Source organism: Rosa rugosa, chromosome 5, assembly GCF_958449725.1.
Source record: "Rosa rugosa chromosome 5, drRosRugo1.1, whole genome shotgun sequence".
NCBI lineage: Eukaryota > Viridiplantae > Streptophyta > Magnoliopsida > Rosales > Rosaceae > Rosa > Rosa rugosa.
Window position 1 is genome coordinate 26,186,765 of NC_084824.1, and position 24,646 is coordinate 26,211,410.

The window sequence follows — 24,646 nt, forward strand, 5'->3', positions numbered from 1 at the left end:
GATCGTACGATTGAGAATCCTACCGTCAGATGTGGCACGTACATTATTTTAGAGTCTGGTTTCAAAATTCCGAAAAAGCCGTCTTCAATAGGATATCGATCGGCTAGGTCAAACGACTAAGACTTAATAACCCTATTTTTTATCTATACAACCTTCAAAGGGCAAGGGCATCATTGGATGGTACGATTGAGAATCCTTCCGTCCGATGTGGCACGTACATTATTTTAGAGTCTGGTTTCAAAATTCAGAAAAATCTGTCTTCAATAGGATGTCGATCGGCTGGGTCAAACGACTAAGACTTAATAACCCTATTTTTTATCTATACAACCTTCAAAGGGCAAGAGCATCATTGGATCGTACGATTGAGAATCCTTCCGTCAGATGTGGTACGTACATTATTTTAGAGTCTGGTTTCAAAATTCAGAAAAATCCGTCTTCAATAGGATGTCGATCGGCTGGGTCAAACGACTAAGACTTAATAACCGTATTTTTATCTATACAACCTTCAAAGGGCAAGGGCATCATTGGATCGTACAATTGAGAATCCATCCGTCAGATATGGCACGTACATTATTTTAGAGTCTCGTTTCAAATTCAGAAAAATCCGTCTTCAATAGGATGTCGATCGGCTCGGTCAAACAAATAAGACTTAATAACCCTATTTTTTATCTATACAACCTTCAAAGGCCTAGATCATCATCGGATTGTCCAATTGAGAATCCTTCCGTCTGATATCTTAAGTACAATATTTTAGGATTCTAGTACAAAATTCGGTAAAATCAATCATCGATAGGATGTTGATCGGCTAGGTCAAATGACTACGGCTAAATAACCCTATTTTTTATCTATACAACCTTCAAAGGGCAAGGGCGTCACCGGTTCGTCTACTTGAGAATCCTTCCGTCATATGTGGCACGTACAATATTTTAGGATTCCAGTCCAAAATTCAGAAAAATCCGTCTTCGATAGGATGTCGATCTGTTAGGTCAAACGACTACGACTTAATAACCCTATTTTTTTATCTATACAACTTTCAAAGAGCAAGGGCGTCATTGGATCGTACGATTGAGAATCCTTCCGTCAGATGTCCTAAGTACAATATTTTTAAGTCTGGTTTCAAAATTCAGAAAAATCCTTCTTCAATAGGATGTCGATCGGCTGGGTCAAACGACTAAGACTTAATAACCCTATTTTTTATCTATACAACCTTCAAAGGGCAAGGGCGTCATTGGATCGTACGATTGAGAATCCTTCCGTCAGATGTGGCACGTACATTATTTTAGAGTCTGGTTTCAAAATTCAGAAAAATCCGTCTTCAATAGGATGTCGATCGGCTGGGTCAAACGACTAAGACTTAATAACCCTATTTTTTTATCTATACAACCTTCAAAGAGCAAGGGCATCATTGGATCGTACGATTGAGAATCCTTCCATCAGATGTGGCACGTACATTATTTTAGAGTCTGGTTTCAAAATTCAGAAAAATCCGTCTCCAATAGGATGTCGGTCGGCTCGGTCAAACAACTAAGACTTAATAACCCTATTTTTTATCTATACAACCTTCAAAGGCCTAGATCATCATCGGATTGTCCAATTGAGAATCCTTCCGTCTGATATCTTAAGTACAATATTTTAGGATTCTAGTACAAAATTCGGTAAAATCAATCATCGATAGGATGTTGATCGGCTAGGTCAAATGACTACGGCTAAATAACCCTATTTTTTATCTATACAACCTTCAAAGGGCAAGGGCGTCACCGGTTCGTCTACTTGAAAATCCGTCCGTCATATGTGGCACGTACAATATTTTAGAGTCTCGTTTCAAAATTCAGAAAAATCCGTCTTCAATAGGATGCCGATCGGCTGGGTCAAACGACTACGACTTAATAACCCTATTTTTTTTATCTATACAACCTTCAAAGGGCAAGGGCGTCATTGGATCGTACGATTGAGAATCCTTCCGTCAGATGTGGCACGTACATTATTTTAGAGTCTGGTTTCAAAATTCAGAAAAATCCGTCTTCAATAGGATGTCGATCGGCTGGGTCAAACGACTAAGACTTAATAACCCTATTTTTTATCTATACAACCTTCAAAGGGCAAGGGAATCATTGGATCGTACGATTGAGAATCCTTCCGTCAGATGTGGCACGTACATTATTTTAGAGTCTGGTTTCAAAATTCAGAAAAATCCGTCTTCAATAGGATGTCAATCGGCTCGGTCAAACAACTAAGACTTAATAACCCTATTTTTTATCTATACAACCTTCAAATGCCTAGATCATCATCGGATTGTCCAATTGAGAATCCTTTTGTCTGATATCTTAAGTACAATATTTTAGGATTCTAGTACAAAATTCGGTAAAATCAATCATCGATAGGATGTTGATCGGCTAGGTCAAAAGACTACGGCTAAATAACCCTATTTTTTATCTATACAACCTTCAAAGGGCAAGGGCGTCACCGGTTCGTCTACTTGAGAATCCTTCCGTCATATGTGGCACGTACAATATTTTAGGATTCCATTCCAAAATTCAGAAAAATCCGTCTTCGATAGGATGTCGATTAGTTAGGTCAAACGACTACGACTTAATAACCCTATTTTTTTATCTATACAACTTTCAAAGAGCAAGGGCGTCATTGGATCGTACGATTGAGAATCCTTCCGTCTGATGTCCTAAGTACAATATTTTTAAGTCTGGTTTCAAAATTCAGAAAAATCATTCTTCAATAGGATGTCGATCGGCTGGGTCAAACGACTAAGACTTAATAACCCTATTTTTTATCTATACAACCTTCAAAGGGCAAGGGCATCATTGGATAGTACGATCGAGAATCCTTCCGTCAGATGTATCACGTACATTATTTTAGAGTCTGGTTTCAAAATTCAGAAAAATCCGTCTTCAATAGGATGTCGATCGGCTGGGTCAAACGACTAAGACTTAATAACCCTATTTTTTATCTATACAACCTTCAAAGAGCAAGGGCATCATTGGATCGTACGATTGAGAATCCTTCCATCAGATGTGGCACGTACATTATTTTAGAGTCTGGTTTCAAAATTCAGAAAAATCCGTCTTCAATAGGATGTCGGTCGGCTCGGTCAAACAACTAAGACTTAATAACCCTATTTTTTATCTATACAACCTTTAAAGGGCAAGGGCGTTATTGGATCGTACAATCGAAAATCCTTCCGTCAGATGTCCCAATTGTATTATTTTAGAGCCTGGTTTCAAAATTCAGAAAAATCGGTTTTCAATAGGATGTCGATCAACTGGGTCAAACGACTAAGACTTAATAACCCAATTTTTTATCTATACAACCTTCAAAGGGCAAGGGCATCATTGGATAGTATGATTGAGAATCCTTCCGTCAGATGTCCCAACTGCATTATTTTAGAGTCTTTTTTCAAAATTCAGAAAAATCCGTCTTCAATAGGATGTCGATCGGCTCGGTCAAACGACTAATACTTAATAACCCTATTTTTTTATCTATACAACCTTCAAAGGGTAAAGGCGTCACCGGATCTTACGATTGAGAATCCTTCCGTCAGATGTCCCAACTGCATTATTTTAGAGTCTGGTTTCAAAATTCAGAAAAATCCGTCTTCAATAGGATGTCGATCGGCTCGGTCAAACGACTAAGACTTAAAAACCCTATTTTTTATCTATACAACATTCAAAGGGCAAGGGCGTCATTGGATCGTACGATTGAGAATCCTTCCGTCTGATGTCCTAAGTACAATATTTTAGAGTCTGGTTTCAAAAGTCAGCAAAATCCATCATCGATAGGATGTCAATCGGCTGGGTCAAACGACTAATACTTAATAACCCTATTTTTTATCTATACAACCTTCAAAGGGCAAGGGCGTCACCGGATCGTACGATTGAGAATCCTTCCGTCAGATGTCCCAACTGCATTAGTTTAGAGTCTTGTTTCAAAATTCAGAAAAATCCGTCTTCAATAGGATGTCGATTGGCTCGGTCAAACGACTATGACTTAATAACCCTATTTTTTATCTATACAACCTTCAAAGGGTAAGGGCGTTATTGGATCGTACGATTGAGAATCCTTCCGTCAGATGTCCCAATTACATTATTTTAGAGTATGGTTTCAAAATTCAGAAAAATCCATCTTCAATAGGATGTCGATCAGCTGGGTCAAACGACTAAGACTTAATAACCCAATTTTTTTATCTATACAACCTTCAAAGGGCAAGGGCGTCATTGGATCGTACGATTGAGAATCCTTCCGTCAGATGTCCTAACTGCATTATTTTAGAGTGTAGTTTCAAAATTCAGAAAAATCCGTCTTCAATAGGATGTCGATCGGCTCGGTCAAACGACTAAGACTTAATAAACCTATTTTTTATTTATACAACCTTCAAAGGGCAAGATCATCACCGGATTGTCCAATTGAGAATCCTTTCGTCAGATGTTCTAAGTACAATATTTTAGGATTCCAGTCCAAAAGTCAGCAAAATCCATCATCGATACGATGTCGATCGGTTGGGTCAAACGACTAAGGCTTAATAACCCTAATTTTTGTTCACTACAAGCTTCAAAGGGCAAGGGAGTCATCGGATCGTACATTTGAGAAACATTCCGTCAGATGTGTCAAGTACATTATTTTAGTCTTCGAGTCAAAAATTGGAAAAAATCCGTCTTCAATAGGATGTCACCGCCTCGGTCAAACGACTAAGACTTAATAACCCTAATTTTTTTTGCTACAAGCTTCAAAGGGCAAGAGCATCATCGAATCGTACACTTGAGAAACCTTCCGCCAGATGTGTCAAGTACATCATTTTAGGCTTCCAGTCCGAAATTAGAAAAAATCCGTCATCGTTACGATGTCGATCGGCTTGATCAAAGGATTAAGGTTTAATAACCCTATTTTTGTTCACTACAACCTTCAAAGGGCAAAGGCGTCATCGGATCGTATACTTGAGAAACTTTCCGTTAGATGAGGCAAGTACATTATTTTAGGATTTAGGTAAAAAATTCAAAAATTTTTGCATTAGTTATGACGTCGATCGACTCTGTCAACCGACTAATGGTTTTTTTCGTATTTCTATTAACTCGCACTTTAAATGGCTAGATCGTTAATGAATAAAATTTTTTAGACACAATATTAAAGTACACGTCACGTCAAATTTCTGAGAATTTTCATGAATTTTTTCCGACCTTAGTGCTATTTTTTACAATTTTTAGAAGTTTTAGAATTTTAAAAATTATTTATGTATTATATTCTTAAAAACATATTAATTATTTATTAGAAAACAATTTTCAGAGATACGATCTGGACCGTATGCTCTGCATCTTTTGATCTGGACCGTTGATATATATCTCTCTCTCTCTCTCGACGTCGCCGCAATCGGCCCGGAACGTCGCCGTGTACAACAGCACCACCGCCAACGTCGATGTTTCAGGCTACGGTTTTGGGCAGCGCCGCCGTCGCAGATGAGCTTCAGGGTGGCCGAGCAATTGTCGTTGAAGCCCATCGGGGGTTTCGGCGTTGCCTCGTTGAAATCGCCGACCATGGAATCGATGAAGGGTTCGCCGTAATGGGGCTCCGGTTGGGTGGCGGATCGGTTGTCCGGTTGAGCTGTGGATGTGATCTTCTGCGCGTCGGTGTTCTCCGCTGTGCAGGTGGTTTAACGGAGGACGGAAGGAATTCAACCCCGACAAGGACGAAGTCGGGGAACAGTGACAAAACCCAGCATTTGCAGATTAGCGGGTCCCATGTCGCGTCAGATGTCTTCGGCTTTCTTCCTCACTCGCCTGAAAACCGCGCGTGCTTTTCACGCGCCCGATTTAACCGTGGTCCACCTGGACCCTGGTCCATATTAGAATTTTCGAACATTAATAGCAATGGCAGCATTTGCCTTGACATTTTGAAGGAACAGTGGAGTCCTGCGCTGACCATATCGAAGGTATTGCTTTCGATTTGCTCCCTGTTGACAGACCCAAATCCTGATGATCCTTTGGTGCCAGAGATTGCCCATATGTACAAGACCGACAAGAACAAGTATGAGACCACTGCAAGGAGCTGGACCCAGAAGTACGCCATGGGCTAGTGTGCTGCTAGGACTCTGTGAGGACGGCATCTTTCCCTTTGGCAATGATCTTTTGATCAGACGTATGAATGGTATTGTTGTGATCTGTTCTTCACATAAATGGACCAAAAGGGAGAGTTTTCTGCCCTCGGAACAGAAATTGCTTTGAATTGTTATGCGAAATTTAAGTTATGACTATGAAACACATCCCTTGTGTCAAAAAAAAAAAAAAATGAAGGCCCCTCAATACTGAAACAACCTCCAACTTATTTCCATTTCATAGACAGTAAATGTTAGGATTTGAGCTTCAAATTGTAATGAACGAACCACAATCAATAGTTCCACTTGTAATTAATTAAAAGCTGCAGTAGCAGTTTGAAGTATGAGCAGACGAACAAGAAACTCAACGACTTATGTGCTTGAGATTTCAGATCAATTCTGTCTCTTTTTACAACAACAACCTTAAGCTTATATAGTAAAGCAAAAGGTAACCTACGTACGTAATCATCTTGTGGATTAGAATAGAGTACTAATAAACTAGACTTAATGTACTATTACACAAAATATCTAGATTACTTAGTGCACAAAACAGTAGTGGCTGCAAAATATCAAAAATAGCAAGTCTTCAGTAGTTTCCTAGTTGGAGCAGAAAAGCATTAATTCCAACACTCCCTCTTAATGCTTTGCTTCTTTATTTCAAGTAGGTCTCTGAAGTAAACTTCTCTCTTGACAGTATCTGCAACTTGGTCTTCAGTATTGCAGTAGACCAGATCCACTTCATTCTCTTCAACTACATCCCTGATGTAATGAAACTTTAAGGCAATATGCTTTGCCCCTACTGTGATATACAGGGTTCTTGCTCATTGCAATTGCAGACTTGTTATCACAGAGAATGGTTGTTACAGATCCTTGTTTCTCACCAAAATCTTCAATGACTCTTCTGAGCCAAATTGCTTGTGAAGTAACTATTAATGCAGACACATACTCAACTTCAGCTGTAGATAAGGCCACTGATTTTTGCTTATTTGAAGCCCAAGAGAACACACCAATTCCAAGTGTGAAAGTATACCCAAATGTGCTTTTCAAATCATCTACATTGTCTCCCCAATCACTGTCACAGAAACCAAAGAGTTTTGGTTCCACATTCCTTTCATACATAATTCCAAAGTCGAGTACCATTGATTTATCTCAGGATCCTCTTTGTAGCTCCATCATGAATTTTGGTTAGCTTGTGCATAAATCTGGATAACAAGATTGCAGCATACATAATGTCAGGCCTTGTTGGATAACAAGATTGCAGCATACATAATGTCATACAATAAGATTGCTTGATTTACCTTCAGTTTTGGTGTAGAGTGCAGGTTCATTTTCACTTCTTTGAAACCCTCTTTCACTGAAATAGGAATCTATCTCACCATAACAAACTCTTGAGGCTTGTTTCAGAAAATAAAGAGCTTTCTTCAGTTTGTAAATCTTCTGCTCTTTATCATTGATGATGAACTCTTGTGGTTGCTTTACAAACACTTCCTCTTTTAGCACTCCATTCAGAAATGCAGCTTTCTCATCTAACTGGTGTAAAAACTAGTCTTTTTGTGCAGCAATGGAAATCAGACCTCTTATGTTCTCATGCCTTGCTATTGGTGCAAATGTTTCATAGAAGTCAATTTCAGGTATTTGTGAATATCTCTTTGCCACCAATCTTGCTTTGTTTCTTTGTACAAATCCATCTTGGTTAAGCTTTGTTTTGTAAATCCACTTTAAACCAATAACATCTTTGTTAATTATCTGGTTTAGCAACCAGCTCCCATGTATTGTTCTTCACAGTCAAATTGATCTCCTCTTACATTTGATTCCTGCACTCATCTTCTTTCACAGCTTCTTCAAAATGCTCAGGTTCAAACAAGCATGCATTGCATCTTTCATATATATCATTCAAGCTTCTCAACCTAATTGATGTTAAGTTTGGAGTTGATGTTGCATTTGAAGGTACTGGCGAGGGTTGTTGAGGACTGTGAGGTGATGACTGTTGTGGTGGATCAAACTCCAGCTGATTTAGATTCTCTCGTTCATCTTGAATAACATTATCTTGCACATCTTGATGCAGGATTGTACGTTGATTCCAATCCCAAGATGATTTCTCACTGAAGAGAATATCTTTGCAATAATCATTTGCTTCTTTTTCAAATTGTAAAACCTATAACCAAGGATAAAAATATCGATTTATACATATCTATCGAAACTTTGAAAAAGGGATATCAAAAATATAGAGGATATATCCAAGATATTCTAGAAAATAAATTTTTTTTTTTTTCAAAAGATTCAATTTATTGGATTTATATATAAAGGGATATAAATGTCAACTTCATCTACTTCAATAAGAAACTCTAGGTGGTTGAAAAGACACTCGCTGTTCTACGAAAATACAATAGTTAGACTAAAACATATGACCCACATAATGCAAATTGTAGTGATGAATATGATAGTTATACATAGCTTTGGAGCTGCCAACTGTTTTCCTTATAAATGGATATAGTAAGGATAGATCCAACTAGATGACTGGTCATGTACTTTTCCACATTCATTATATTCATAAGCATTATAGCCAAATCAATTGTTGCCTTCATACGATTGATTTGAAGTCACAATATGCTCTATTAAATTGATAGAGTCAAAACCTAACTCAACTAAAGCAACATCAGATGAAAAACTTTGATCATGTGAAGCCTTCATATAATTGAGGGGATTTCTCCTTACTCGGATTTTCCTAAAGGGAATTACTGCTCATTCAAATTTGTCTTAAGGGAATTTCTCCTTATCCAGATTTCCCCTTAAGAAGATTTCTCATCTAGATTCTCCTTGAAGGGATTACCCTCACCCATATTCGTCTTAAAGGGATTTCTCCTTACACAGATTCGTCTTGAGAGTATTTCGTCTTACCCAAATCTGCCTTGAGATGTTTACCCAGATTTACCTTGAGGGGATTTCACCTTACCCAAATCTACCTCAAGAGGTTTCACCTCACTGATATTCACTTTGAGGAGATTTCGCCTCACTCAAATCTCCCTTGAGAGATTACACCACGAGGCATTTTTCCTGAATAAGTTGCGTTGCCTCTCTATTAGGCAATTTCCTACCTAGAAATCGTTCTGTGGTGGCGCAATTGGCACATAAATCGCGCACTCAAATATGCGTAAGTATCAGATGTTAGACTCGCTCCCAATCACTAGCTGTAACGCAAAGAAAGGTTGAGTGGCGGTGAGTCGTAGATAAATTAACATAGCTGCATGTGATATTGCATAGCCCCAAACTGAAATATTGATGGCGCATTATCAATGATCGGGCTACTATCGTAGTCGTTTAATGGTGTCTATCGCGAGACCATTTGGGTGTGTACATGAAAATATGATGCACATCATCAATCCCAAATAATATGAATTAGTCATCGAAAGTCCTCAATGTAAACGCACCATCATTATCAAGTCGAATTGACTGAACAACAGGACCTCTCTATTAGGCAATTTCCTACCTAGAAATCGTTCTGTGGTGGCGCAATTGGCACATAAATCGCGCACTCAAATATGCGTAAGTACCAGATGTTAGACTCGCTCCCAGTCACTAGCTGTAACGCAAAGAAAGGTTGAGTGGCGGTGAGTCGTAGATAAATTAACATAGCTGCATGTGATATTGCATAGCCCCAAACTGAAATATTGATGGCGCATTATCAATGATCGGGCTACTATCGTAGTCGTTTAATGGTGTCTATCGCGAGACCATTTGGGTGTGTACATGAAAATATGATGCACATCATCAATCCCAAATAATATGAATTAGTCATCGAAAGTCCTCAATGTAAACACACCATCATTATCAAGTCGAATTGACTGAACGACAGGACCCAAATAGTGAGTCCCTACTTTATGATCTGAGCTAGGAGTTTAGCATAAGCAGCATTAGGAGTGGACAATAGCGTGACATGTGACCAGCATGTCGATGTGTCAACCAACACCATAAAGTATCTAAACGATCCGCAAGTTGGTTGAATCTGTCCACAGAATCCCCTCGAATTCTATGTAAGAATGGAATGAGAACTCTCATATCATTTACATAAGACGGTATCGGTCCTAATTGTAACACCCCAAACTGCACCTCATCAGCTTAAATACGTTACAGTGTCGCGAATCTCTAAAACATAAATCGAAAATGCGATTTACATTCTAGAAATTCACTAGGCAAATTTGTTTAAAATAAAATTTTCACAAAATGCACAACGAAAACTATTAAATTCTTTTGAGATGAAGACCTTTCTAAAACTTTAAATTCAAATGTTCGTCTAAGACTTGACGTTGCAAACAATCGAGAAATATTGGACTTAGCATACAACAGACAAATTTCAACAAGTTCTGAAAATACAGCTTTTAAGAAATAAGGATAAAATTTGGAACCCAAAACCTGACTTCCATTATGATATACTATCGAAATCCGCACACCCCGCTCCGTCAGCTCCAGTCCCGTTACCAGTGCACAGTACATGTATCCACACTTTTGTAGGGGTAAGCTTTCGTCCTCGCTGCTCAATAAGGATCTCACCCTGGTTAGTTTTGGAAACCGACACATAAAATAAAAATTTGGGATCCTAGTACGAAAAAGTTAAACCATTTTATTTTTAGAGAACGACAAACTTAAAATATTTTCCCGACTCGAAAATCAATGCATGAGACTCAAAGGAATAAATAATATCTGATGGCTGGTTTCGCAGACCAACTAAATAGCCCCACCTCAAATAAAGTCATAACCAGGTAAGCATAGCAAGAGTGTCCACTTAGGGGTAATATCACCTAAATATAGTGCCACACCTCAAAAGATGTCAGACACCATTCCGTCCATACGGCCCCTCCGGAGGTTTAGGGGATTGAAGCCCAATGAATTGCTATGTTCCTCTCACTCTCAGGCCAACAACAATCTCTCATAGAATGGTTATCATACGATACATTTAATAAACCAAATTAAACCATGCAACTTAGACATGCATTATCATTTAACTTAAAACAGAAAACAACTAATCGAGTGAATCTCGAGTCCCCTTCCTCGATTCCGATGCATTAAATTTTTACGTTGTCCGAAATTCACAAACCTTCCGTTCCTTAAGTAACTAGAGTCTTAGATTCCGACACCATAGATATTAATTAGCCTACCAATAAATATCCAACTCTCGTCAAACTAATATTCGACCATGGTTTGACCAAAGTTGACCAACATTTCCTGGTTTCACCAATCACGACCGATACCATAAATAATTTCGACTTAGTTTTACTTCAGTATAGTTATACCCAAAAATATTAATTTACTTCCCTTCTTGATATCATCACAGTTCATAAGCCAGTTCCTAATAGTACCACAATTCCAAAAATCATACTTATTCGGGAACCATAAACAACAATTCAAATTCTAAATTCTTCACTCTAGTATAGCAGCTCAAAGCCGGATTGCTCAAACTCCATCGCACAATTAGTATTACTTACACTTGGACAAATATCGACAATTCCATTACCAGTTTTAGGACTGAGATTCAATTCACAATAACATCCCAATTAATACCATGAGAATTCCGATGTCAACAACACTTCAATTACCATGAGAATTCCGATTTCCGACGGTCAACAACCACAACTTGCCGTCAAGTTTCTAATCCAAACTCACAATTTACGTACCTTTTTTACAAAATTAAGGGATTGTCCCTAATCATCAGCTCCGTTCAGCCAACGATTTAAGCTCGACTATTCACCAATTAATGCTTTGAGTCGTCAACGATGAACCAGGAAACCCAACACAGTCACCGGAAAAAAGGAAACTCCGATGAAGGCCGATAACACCGAAAACACCAATCCATCAGAACTCAACCAAATTCGAAATTTAACTATCAGGACGTAGAGCATGAAGAGCAGATCGATTTCCATACCTCATGCAATTAAATCGGGCCGCTGGAGTCGCCGGAGCCGTCGAAGCTTCTCGACCTCGTATCGACGTCGTCCGTCGCCGATTGGATAATCCACCGCCAGGAGGACGTCGGCGCTGAGAAGAGAGATCGAACGCAGGTGGTCCGCCGCCGAGAGATGGCCGGACGGCGAAGTTCCGGCTGGAGCTCCTTCGCGGGTTTCCGGGTCTCGACCTTGATTCTTCTCGAATGGTCTGGGTCGCCCGAACTGATCAGACCCATTACTTGTATAACTTAAATAACGGCTGTGATGAAATGGCGATATATTTTGGACGGTCCATATCACATTGCGTATTTTCTATTTTCCTTAAATATTTTCTTTAATTCGAAAAACTTCCAAAATTCGAAAAACTAAGCTTAGGTGTCCGAAAAATTCACCGAATTTTCACAAACTTGTTGCATCACGTATTTCATTATTGGACTCTTAACTTGAACATTCAACTCTGTAAAAAATTTTAAAAATTATACCCGAGCCTTAAAATAATTACCGAGAACAATAACTCAGTCCCAACTAATTCCACTTCCACTCCTTAAATATCTTCCGGGGCTCACACTAACTACCCTAAGAAACTGGTTTTGCAAAACGAGCGAGGGACCTTATAAGCAAACAATGAGAATTTTTGGTTGGGCCAAAACGCTATTATAGACATGAGAAGCATGTTTGGAAGCTAAGATGTCACCTATGGCGTCAAAGGCATGTGATAGCCGCAGGGGGAAGGCGGCGGTGCCCAATGGCTTGGCGACTGTCCGAGTGGTCTTAATCAACTTTTGATTCTTGCTTCGTTTTGCTCAAAAGATGTCTGTGTGAAGTCTTTAATATACAGATCATCATATCATGACCAGGTTGTCTCAACATGTTGTGTCAAACCCTATATGTGTCAGAATCCCAAAGATCATCTCTTATGATATTGTTGGATTCGATAATTTGTATAGTAGTTACATAGAACCCACTAAAGCGACATAAGTTTCTTTGATACATGTTTACGTCGGCAGTCATTTTATTGTTATTTTGTTATCTTTTATTTTGGGAAGATAAGAAGTGACTTGCCTATTAATGGTGTGTTTGGTATGGTTGTACTTTTAAGAAAAGCTGGCTTCTGCTTATTTATGAGAATAAGTGGCTGAAAAGCAAAGCAGCTGAGTGTTTGGTAAACTGACTTTTTATAAGTGCTGTCAGTAACAAAAGCAGTGGCAAAGTGTTTGGTAAACTCAAAACTAGCTTGTGCTTTACGTTTGTAGAATGACCAATTTAGACATGAGAGAATTTTACGCCTTAATTGTTTGGTATTATTCTTAACTATCAATTTTTTTTGTTAGGCAAACTGCACATGCTATTTCTTTTCATTAGGTGTAAGTTTCTCCTTTATCTCTCATATCTGCAGCTTATTTATGATGTTGGGAAGTAAGAACACAACATAAAGCTTAATCCATAAGTTGCAATTCCATCTAGAAAGGAACCATGTGGTGAACATTGGAACCACAATTTATTAAACCGCATGTTGATTAGGGCTGTCAATTTCGACACGACCCGATAACACGACTCGAAACCCGCACAATTAAAAAGCGGGTCGACCCACCATGACCCATTTAATAAGGCTATGTTTGGGGGGGCTTTTTAGCTCCCCTGCTTATAAGCACAAGATCCATAAGTGTTTGGTAAGCCAACTTCTCATCAGCTTCCTCCAGAAGCTGCTGTGGCTTCTGCCCAAAAGCAGAAGCTGCCGAACCCCAGCTTTCAAAAGCCAGAAGCCCGAAAATTACTGTAGCGGTGTTACTGTAGATTAATGAAAATTTCAAAATACCGGTAATTACCCTTCCAAGCTGAAACAATTTCAGCTGAACCATTAACCCTACGCATATCTTCGGTGGTCACTGTTCCCCATCTCTCTCCCTCGTCACACCCGCAACATCACAGCTTCCCTGCTCCCCCATCTCTCTCCCTCATCACACCCGCACCGCCGCATCCTCGCTGCTCCCTCACCGCCGCATCCTCGAAGCTCCCCGTCACCTTCGCATCGTCGCTGCTCCCCATCACAGACGTATCAGCACGCAAGCATCTTTCTCCCTCACATCGTCGCTGCTCCCCATCACCGCTCTCCATCTCCGTCCGTCATCATAGACCGTAGCCCCGACGTCGATATACCCATCTGTGTGTCCCTCGTCACATATCGATCTCCGACGCAAGCTCCCCGTCACCGGTCCTCGTCACCGCTCCCACAGATCGATCTCTCTCCGCATCGATCTACCCATCTCTCTGTCCCTCATCACAGGTTCGGTTCTTGTTGTGATAGATAGCTTGTACTTTGGTTAGCTTGGTTTTTGGTTCATGAATCGGAGATAAGGTTGCTGCAAATAGGCATGAGTGATGATGATGATGATTTGTTGTTGTTGTAGCTTGTAGTTTGTATAACATGAATCTGAGGTTGTATCGAATTGCATGAATCTTTAGGTTGTATAACATGAATATGAGGTTGTATCGAATTGCATGAATCCCATTTTTCCTAAAAAGTGGGTCGGTCAATTTGGAGGAAGCAGAGGCATGATTCATGGGATGGGGATAGGTACTTGAGAGTTATAAAGAAAGAAAGTGGAAGAAGAGGAGAAGGACGGTCAATTTGGGAGAAGCAGGGGCATGAATCAGGGGATGGGGATAGGTAGTTGAGAGTTATAAAGAAAGAAAGAAAGAGGAAGAAGAGGAGAAGGAGAGTATGGAAATGTTCTGAATATTGGTTGAGAATGATATATTGAAGTATCTCGTTCACAATTATGTAGTGATAAATTGTATGCATAAAAATTGACTCTAGCTTTTGGAAATTGGGAATTGAGTTTTATTGTGTTGAGTTTGATTGGCTTTTACGGTTAGGGTTACTGAATTGGACGTGGTACTATTAGCTTTGTTGTTTGTTTCAGCTGTACAAATGGTTGGGGCTGTTCAATCTACTTTATTCATTTTCTTATAGCTGCTTTTTGTTCTTTGTCTGTTGTTGATGTTTATGTTTTCTTATCACTGCTTTAGTTTCTTGTTATTGCATCTAAAGCTTATCTTCATATCATTGATTATGCATTGGGGTTGGTACTAAAGCTTGTGCTGAAATAATGAGTGAGTGTTTGCACTGAAGTAATGTGAACACAAGCACATTACTTGCACATTAAAGATGCTAGAGGATCCAAACTCTAATTATTTGCTTCCTATAATATAACCATTACATAAGTTTTAATTATAGTTTCTGCAATCATCTTTGTGTGATGTATAACGTTGGTTGATCATTTGTGCAGCTGGTGGGTGAAAGTGAGAAGATGAGGATGAAGAAGCTGGAGGAGCTGAGCAAGAACATTGATTCAATGCAGTGAATATAGCCCTTTGATGATAGCTCTGATTAGGTGTGTGTGATGTATTTAAGATGACTACTTTGTTAATGTTTACATATATGGGTGATTGGCTTTGGTGTATTCTAAGTTTGGCTGTTTCGTTAGGCATTTGAAAAACTTTAGCTTGATTTAGGCAGGAAATACCCTTCTAAATTTAAACAGGTTTGTAACTAAACGCATTCTGAACTTCGCATTTTCTTCTCATTGTAAGGTCTCTTTTAGTGTAATGTGGGTTTTCTTCATTTATTTTTGAAATTCTTTTTGTGAAAATGCTTATTTTTTGATATTTATGTAATTGGTATGTAAAGTTTTGTGGTTTGTTGGGACTGACTTGCATTACATCTACATTTTGTTTGGCCACTGCTTAAATGAGAGTTATGATTGTACGTTGTGTTCTCATCACTATTTAAGTACATGGAAAACTAGCATATCCATTCATTGCGATCAAGACAGGTGATATGCAAGTACTATCCATTAAAAACTTACATCTCTCCAAACCCACCAAACGAAGCTTTCTGTAAATGAGAGTTGAAGAAGAGAACAGGGTTTGAGAAGTGGGATAAAATATCATCTCAATTTCTTTACATGATTACCAGTGTTTAGTGATTAGAAACCCCAATTCTATTGAGGTTGTTCATAGAGTAGGCTGTATTTAGTGTGTTTGCACTAGATCATTTGTGTAAACTAGGTAAACATATAATCAGGCCTTCGGAGAATGAATTTAATGGTGTTGCACCGGAGATAATGAGGGATATCATGGTCACGGTGCACAATAAATGGAAACAATAAGAAATAGCATTACTCAAAGTTTGATGAATGCGCGTAATAACGTGAACATTTTATGCGAACCAGAAACAAATTGTTATTAATGTTACTAAGATATTTGTATAAGTTATTTTTAAAATTGTCCAATATTAATCATATAGTCACCATGATTTATAAAAATTGAAAGTTAACAAAAATTAATAAGGACATAATAAAGATTAAAAATAATAACAAGAGGATTTGAACAACATTGTTTGGTATATAATCAGGGCAAAATAATCTCCCATGTCCAATTTGGTCATTCCACAAATAAAAAGCACAAGCCAGTTTGATTTACCAAACACTTTCCCACTGCTTCTGCCACTGACAGCTCCTATAAAAAGTCAGTTTACCAAACACTCAGCAGCTTTGCTTTTCAGCCACTTATTCTCAGAAATAAGCAGAAGCCAGCTTTTTCTCAAAGAACAGCCCTACCAAATGGGTCGGCCACGGGTCAACCCACCAACACGAAGTGAACCCGTATAACCCGAATATGCTATACTTCTTCTTGAAATTTTAGACGTCGGGAGTATTTGATCATAAGATTAGACAATTTGAAATATTTTTCTTTATAATTATTGGATTTAATTATTTATATTATTCGTCTTGTGGAGTTTTTAGCGAATTTAATCAATTTATATATTTTTTTAGTTAAATGGGTTGCATTGTTAACCCTTAAATGGGTCATTTTGTCTAACATGACACGACCTATTTATTAAACAGGTTAAGCAGGTTGGAAACGGGTAACCCGTTTAATAAATAGGTTAGGTTTGAGTTTAAATTTTTGACACGATTATTAAATGGGTTAGGTTTGAGTTTGTCTTTTGCGACACTACAAATACCTTGACCAGACACGAACCCAACCCGACACGACCCATTGACAGCCCTAATGTTGGTTGAGGCCAATCATACATTAATATCGAACATAACTCATAATTTCTAATAAAGAGTTGCTCAACTCTACCAAGCATAAACAACCCTGAACATTACTGACAAAATCAAACTAGTTCTACATCCCACTTAGTGCAGAGTTAAACAAACACAAGCCGCTGGTGGGATTTGTATAAACACTTGGCAAATACAAAAATAGTTTGTTATAGCAAAAGAAATTATGATAGTCCATAAAAAGGCAAGAGCTATTGGGAAAAAGCTAGATCCAAACACACACAAAAAAAAAGCAGAGAATTAAGCAACCTGAGGCCACCACCGCTTATGGGTGCGTTGTCAGCAAGAACCTGGCTTGAAGATGACAAAACCGAACTGAGATAACCCATCTTATTGCTGTTCCTCAAGAGAGATTTCCATCAAAATGATTTCTTCTCGAAAGAAACCAACCCATGAACTCCACCTCCCACTTGTGCAGCTCTTGTTCTTACCTGTACAATACGACTGTAATCAACTGATTGTCTTACTACAATACGATTACCAGCAACTGATTTCCGGACTGAAAGATAATGATTTTGTAATTGGATTGCATACCTCAAACTTGAGATTGCTTTTCTATTTATATTAGAGTTGGGTCCATATACAATGAAATATCCTTAATATTTTACTAAATACACAACTTAAAGTATCTAAAATACCCTTAATCTCAAAAACCATGAAATATCCTATTATTTAACTATATTAAGGCACACCAGATGCAATCGATATTGTTTGTTTATTCAAAAATAATAATAAATTTACAGATTTTTTTTTTAAAGGGAATGTGGATTTCATTGACGCATGCCAAGATGGTCATTACATATCCTTCTGCTGCCTTCAACTAGACAGATCAAGAAGTTGTAGCAAAACTACTGTGATACATAGAAATAGACCACCTATATTCGAACTAACCGCTCACTTTAAAAGCGAGCCTAAAAGCTATGGAAAACATAGCAAATAGACAAGCCAAACTACACTCGTTAGGTTCCTAATACAAGAAACTTATTGTAATTAGACAAAAGCTAAAAACATAGGTTTGGGCCAAGAGCCGAAACTCTAGCCCAAATTAGAAGCTATTGGACTAGGGTAGAAACCCCAGCCCAGAAACTCAAGGCCCACCAAAGTGAAGTCCACCCAAGGCCCATTCAGCCAGATCCGGTCTAGTCCACCCACTTCTCTCCGTCCGCCGCACGCCGCCACGACCTGCGCTTGCCTCAATCTGCGCTGCCACAACCTGCGCCGCCACTAGCCCACCGCCTACGACCCAAACTGCACAGACCACGCCGCCTCAACCCACGCCATCACGGAGAAAAAAACCAAACCTCGATCTAGGAACTCATCTCCCACCACCACCAAGTTCAGACCGATGACGCCGTCATCAGGGTTCGATCGCCGGACCTGTTAGCACAACAACCGCCGCTCACCATCCCAGCCAGAACCACCAAGTAACCTCGAGCAAAAATCCATCTGATGGAACAAGAGCAATAGCCATGACTACCCGTCCGGCAGCAGACCCCACGACGACAGCGAGGCCAGAGGCCAGCCCATTCGTCCGAGCGCCGCCGGACAAGAATGAATGCTCAGATCGGGACGCCGCCGGGCTTTAGGGTTAATAAATTTACAGATGACTATTAGATTACCAATTTAAAAGATGATCATGATCTGACAAAAGGCCAAAAGGAGAAACAGCAAAACATAAATAGTTTCTAGAAGATGGCAACCTAGGCTTTGTTGCAAGTGCTCTGCAAGTCTTCTATTCTATTACACATATCTCTGAAAAGGTAAGAAAGAATGAATATCCAAGTCACTTTTTAGTGAATATATTTACAGTGAAAGTTTTGACTCTATGATAATTCATTTGGTAGATAATCCCAAAAAAGCTTGATTTTTTTTTTCTCAAGGAATTATTGAGCAGAACTAACAGATGTGGAGATGAATGGACCTGATTTATAAAAGAGAAATTCTAGTTTAATTTTTATTTTTCAGGAGAGTTAACGGTGGTTAGGCTCCGTTAGATGCAAGGACAGGTGACAATAAATTAAGAGAGCAACAAAATTAGCACACAAAATTTGGGGATAGCTGATCCCCTCCCATTTGCGTTAGTTATTGGAAAATCTATAAATTAAGATTTATTACTAGGGGAAATGATTATTTACCCAATTTTAGCTTAAAAATTACCCAATTTGGAAAATCTAATTTCATCAAAAACACCCCTGCACTTTCAATTTTGATCTAATAGGTCCAATTCGTTAATATTCTTTCAAATAGTTGGATTATTTGTTGAAAAACTATTTATTTTTAATAGTAGAACTCACTCCTAAATTGACAATGCAGACCACCTTGACACCGCATCATAAAACATAGGCCATATATGATCCACATTAACAAGTTAAATAACTCAATTGTCGGAAAACTAACAAATTGGACCTATTAGATCAAAATTGAAAGTGCAGGGGTGTTTTTGATGAAATTAGAAATTCAGGGACTGAATTGATTTTGGACCTAAACCACAGGGTAGTAATTTGTATTTAGCCCTAAATACTTTCATGACAACTAATATTTCCAAGAAATTTGGAATGGAATGAAATAATGATGTTTGAATGGTCGTCAAATTTCGATGCTCAGGAAACTGTTGTCCGTAGCCAATTCAATTTCTCCACAAACCTCTTCTTCGGAGAAGCACGAACAGTTCAGCTCAATCCCATGTTACAAGAAAGGTGGGAGGTAGGAGAAGGGATATTAGAATCGCTGAGTGCAGGAAAGCAGGAATTTAAATTAAAGTAGCAACTTTCAGAAAAGATTACCTTTTGGGATTGCAGATGCTTTTCGATCCTGGCTGTAGGATTGCAGGCTGGCTTTCGATCCTGAAGCTAGATTTATGTCAAGCTTCAATCCTAGTTGCGTGCAAGCAGGCTTGGGTAGGCTTACAGGATCTGCATGGGTAGGCAAAAGTAGATGGCATAGGGGCGTTGTGCTCAGCAAACGCAGGTGTGCAGCGAATGGGGATTTATGGTTTTTGGGTTTTGGCTTCTTGAAGCTAGTGGTAGGGCTCATGCTGATAATGTGTTTAAGAATAACGAAATCAAAGAGAGAATTGGGAGAACAGTTTTATCTTTCATTGATAATAGGAGCCTCTATATATAGAGTACAAGGAATCCTATTCTAATTAAGACTAGGAATCTAGAACAATCTTCTTCTATTACAACAATAGAAAATAATCCTAGTTTGGTAAAACATACATAAATCGAATATCCTTCAACAAGATGAACCAATTTCTAAGGTTGAAGTTCTTTCGAGGAAATTAAAACAACCACATGGTGAAGACTTAATTATTGTATATAAAATTGTAAATACAAAATTGTCAATATGAAATGACCTTCATATACTACCTACCCCAACAAAAACAGGTTGTTTTCTACACCAAAAAGAAAACCCTTAATATGTGTAAGAACCCTTGAGATTTGAGAATGACCAGAAGGTCGTATTGCATTGTGGTGTAACAATTTGCTAGCACTTATCGACCTTCAATCATTGTAATGCTAGCTTCATTTTTGGAGGAATGAGTATTTTTAGAGTGCGGTTGAGGATGATAAGCTGAGTTTTGGATAGTGAATACAGGCAGCTTAGGTTGTGGACCATTTTTCTCACTGCTTAACATCAAAGCTATATCCGCCACGGTTGGCCTATCCATAGCATTGTCTTGTACACACAGAAGCCCAATATGCATGCATTTCAATACTTCCGATGAGGAATATGAATCGCCAAATATTTCATCTACCAACTCCAATCCCTTGTCTTCATTCCACAAGTTCCATGCCTATAAAGGTTCATATATATGGTTAAGCTATATATAAAAAAATGCTCATAAGTTCACATTTTACATTAGAGGTATGAACTTACATAGGCTAGAAAGCTTAGTTGTTGGTCATATAAAGAGAAGCTGGTATTCTTCTTGCCGCTAATAATTTCCAAGACCAATACCCCGAAGCTATAGACATCGGATTTTTCAGAAAACAGCCCTCTCATTGCATACTCCGGGGACATATAGCCACTGCATGACAAACTAATTAGTAGGTAACAATTAACTATGTTGGAGATTAGGAAGGATATGATTCTTACCGTGTTCCAACAACTTTCTGTGTCTTTTCTAGATTTTGTGTTCCTTCAACTATGCGTGCTAATCCAAAATCTGAAATTTTTGGATTCATTTTCTCATCCAAGAGAATGTTGCTGACTTTCAAATCCCTATGTATCACCTTCACATACGAATCATGATGGAGATAAATAAGCCCTCTAACAACACCCTGAATAATATTATAGCGTATCGCCCAATCAAGCACTGCTCTCTTCCTCGTATCTGCTCAAATAATCAATGCACCTACTTAGAGTGTAATCAATAATGGTTTTTCATAAATCATGACTCCCGTGCATGCAAACATGAAATATCATTAGACTGCTACCCTTTCAAAACTTGGTTAAAACCAGATTTCAAGCCTTCTTTAATTGCTATGAAATGCAGATATGGTTGCATGAAAGGTAGTAGTGAATGCATCATACAGATCTGAAGTGAACACACATCAGAGAGTATATCGTACAGGCATATTCAGTATCTAATAGTTCTCTGCATTATATATGACTAACATAATCGATATTTAATATCTGAAAGTAGTCAATGGATTATTTGTCTCTTGGGTAATTTATTTCATGTGAATCTATTCATAGCTTTATGTTAGTATGCAGTTGTGATTCCAGAACCCAAATTATGTTAAGGTCCAAATCTTCAGACTTTTCTAATTTTTTTCTTGTTAAGTAAGAAAAGATAAATGAGAACTTACTTTTCAATGTAATTTTCATGGTTGCCCTAAGTTCGACATTTACAAACAGCAAAGATACTTTCATTGAAATAAGAAGATAGGTGAAGATGAGTTTGGCACTGCAATTGAACATAAAACACTAATAAAACTAACCGAATAGAAAAGTATCCAAGCTTTTGTTTAGCATGAACTCGTAAATCAGCAACTTCTCATCCTCTTTAACGCAGCAACCCAGGATCCTAAGAAGATTTTTATGTTGTAGATTGGAGATCAACAGCATCTCATTCTTGAACTCTTCAATGCCTTGTCCGGAGCTACTAGATAGTCTTTTTACAGCTATTTCCTTCCCATCTTGTAGCATACCCTATACGAGGTCCCCAATTTAATCATGGTGTTCATGTTTGTATTCTTTTACCTGTTACAATGTTGTATTACCCTCAAGTAAACAAATAAGTACCTTATAAACAGGACCAAAGCCTCCTTGCCCGAGTTTGTTTGTAATGCTGAAATTGTCTGTAGCAGTTAATATGGCATTAAAATCGTAGATCAATAGCTCTGATGGATCGTGTTTTCCAATATATTCTCGAAGAGTGTCCCTAGAAATTGGAATCCATTCTGTTCATTCAAAGGAAAGCTTTGTAAATTTGCAAGTATAAATGTCAAACACCAAGTTAGAATAAAACAACAGAAGTTATTTATATCAACCAGAATATAACTATACATGCTCTTATACAGTTCTGCAAAGAAGTTATAATGATTTGATTAGTAGTCTAGTACTTCGCAGAGATGCTGGTAAATTTGCTAGCTAATGCATCAGAATAATTGATCTCCTCTATGTCATTCTCTTACGTACCCTTTCGGTTAACTCGCAACCTATGCCAACCGAACACTATGGCCGCCAAGATAATCATTAAACCAATAGCTGTAAGATAGGCAATCAACTTAATTGCCTTTGCTTCACCTGCAATTTAATTTACAACATGAAAAAGAAAACGTTCATAAGACAAAGGTAAGATATTCTAACTACAGTTTTGCAAGCATTGTTATCAATTACCCAGTTCTCTGCGTGCTAGGCGAATATAAAGATCAACGCCCCCCTTGGAAAATTTCTGTATATCAATAAGGTCTTTGTACCAGACTAGACACCCAATATTATTAACAAGCGCATAAGCCAGGCATGAACAATTATTTAGGCACTGTATCTTGCAGTCATTGAACTTGTCTTCAAGATCCAAAGATGTAATATACTGATGATAATCTGGTACTTTCGCCCGTATGATCTTCCAAAACCCATCATCATTATCATCTTGTTTTCCTTGCAATGGTACTGACTTCTTATTTGTTTGTCTCTCACAGAACAATTCGGTTTTCCTTACACACCCACTGGTCCAGTTTCCTTTGCTCCATTCCTGGTGTGACTTTGGTACAAACCCTTTCAAACACTTGCAGATTGGAGATTCAGAAGCGCTGCAAAACCCATAAGGCCCACATGCTCCATAGTTGTCACATCGGCTCTTTTGTTCCTCGAGGTTGAGTGACCAGTTCCTTCCATTTTCTGAACTCATAAGCTTCATCTTTCCCTGTGAAGACAGGTCTACATATGCTAGAGTTTTATCAGGTAAGCTATAAGAGAAATACCTTGTTCCCTGTTCCACATTTTCATCTAGTTTATATCCATTAAGATATCGATCATCCATACCTGTGCCGATGTACTTTGATTTATCCCATGGCCCACTTCTCCAGAAGGGAATTGATCGATTAATCCAAATGATATCTTGTGCTGGCATATCTGTTCGCCGTCCAAGTTCATTTGTATATATCCCACTAGATGGATCACTCTCACTTTTCCAGGAAGTCAAGAAAAGGCTTTTTCCAGTTTTAAGATCGTATCCCGACATCATGTTTGGTAGCAGAGTGTCACAAGGATGATGAAAGCTCTGCCATATTATTGATTCACCAGCTCCGATATGATCTTTGACGACAAAGTTTCCATCGGTTGAAAGAACGGCAGCAACTGAACTAGTAATAGATGATGAAACCTGTATAGTATCATTGGTTGACCACACAGAATTCTGCTTCCCATCTACAAGCTCCAGACTCCCATTGCTGCTAACTCTCAAACTAGCAAGGGTGTCTATAAGAGCAAGAGGCTTATCTCTGTTAGCCACCCATACTACTTTACGAGGAAATATGTCCTTATGCCATATCCCCACATACTTGTTACCAGAACTATTAGGACTGAAGAAGCCCAATTCGAATATTAGGCCATGAGAGACTAGAGTTTCTCCCTCGGATAATGGGTGTGAAGGAGTTATGTTATATACTTCAGCGTCATACTGTGACAGAAGCAAACAGAAGATGAATAAGAAAAACAAAGTGACACTACCCAGTTGCATCCCTTCCCAAATATGTTTCTGTTTGGGTAGGAACCCTAACTGAGCAAGAACAGAAAGAAAATTGGAAAAGAAAAGTAAAGCAAAATAGACTGAATGTAGAAGATATGCAAATTAACCCTGATGGTTAGTCAACCTTGACGACTAGTTAACAAACATAACAGGTATTAAAACAGTTATGTGCACGGCACATGCATCAGCGTTGTCAAGTTAACAAACAAAACAGATATTAAAACAGTTATATGCATGCACGGCACATGCATCAGCGACATTGACACTTTGATCAATTTCATAA

General features: G+C 38.5%; 1 protein-coding gene and 1 long non-coding RNA gene across 3 annotated transcripts; one reads left to right on the forward strand and one right to left on the reverse strand.

Annotated features, from left to right (window-relative positions):
- Positions 1-13,713: 13,713 nt before the first annotated feature.
- Positions 13,714-15,671, forward strand: LOC133710222 (uncharacterized). The gene is made up of 2 exons (XR_009846569.1): positions 13,714-14,317; positions 15,324-15,671. It is a non-coding gene; the product is annotated as an uncharacterized LOC133710222 (long non-coding RNA).
- Positions 15,672-20,474: 4,803 nt separating this feature from the next.
- On the reverse strand, positions 20,475-24,399 carry LOC133712412 (G-type lectin S-receptor-like serine/threonine-protein kinase At1g61500). 2 transcript variants are annotated; one of them, XM_062138516.1, is made up of 8 exons: positions 23,658-24,399; positions 23,013-23,552; positions 22,812-22,919; positions 22,416-22,573; positions 22,112-22,322; positions 21,264-21,501; positions 21,045-21,195; positions 20,475-20,961 (listed from the first exon to the last, which is right to left on the reverse strand). In XM_062138516.1, the coding sequence occupies exons 1-8, from the start codon at positions 24,352-24,354 to the stop codon at positions 20,659-20,661; spliced, it is 2,406 nt and encodes an 801-aa protein (XP_061994500.1). In that variant the 5' UTR covers positions 24,355-24,399; the 3' UTR covers positions 20,475-20,658. The 2 variants fall into 2 exon arrangements, with proteins under 2 accessions (XP_061994500.1, XP_061994499.1); XM_062138515.1 differs by having other exon boundaries at positions 23,013-24,399.
- Positions 24,400-24,646: the final 247 nt, after the last annotated feature.

What these genes read in the sequence shown, in the direction of transcription:
- LOC133712412 (XM_062138515.1), bottom strand. Translation starts at nt 24,354, where the DNA reads ATGCAACTGGGTAGTGTCACTTTGTTTTTCTTATTCATCTTCTGTTTG. An exon ending in CCTAGCACGCAGAGAACTGG is followed by an intron (nt 22,920 to 23,012) that starts GTAATTGATAAC and finishes ATTAAATTGCAG; the next exon opens with GTGAAGCAAAGGCAATTAAG. An exon ending in AACTAAGCTTTCTAGCCTAT is followed by an intron (nt 20,962 to 21,044) that starts GTAAGTTCATAC and finishes GAACCTTTATAG; the next exon opens with GCATGGAACTTGTGGAATGA.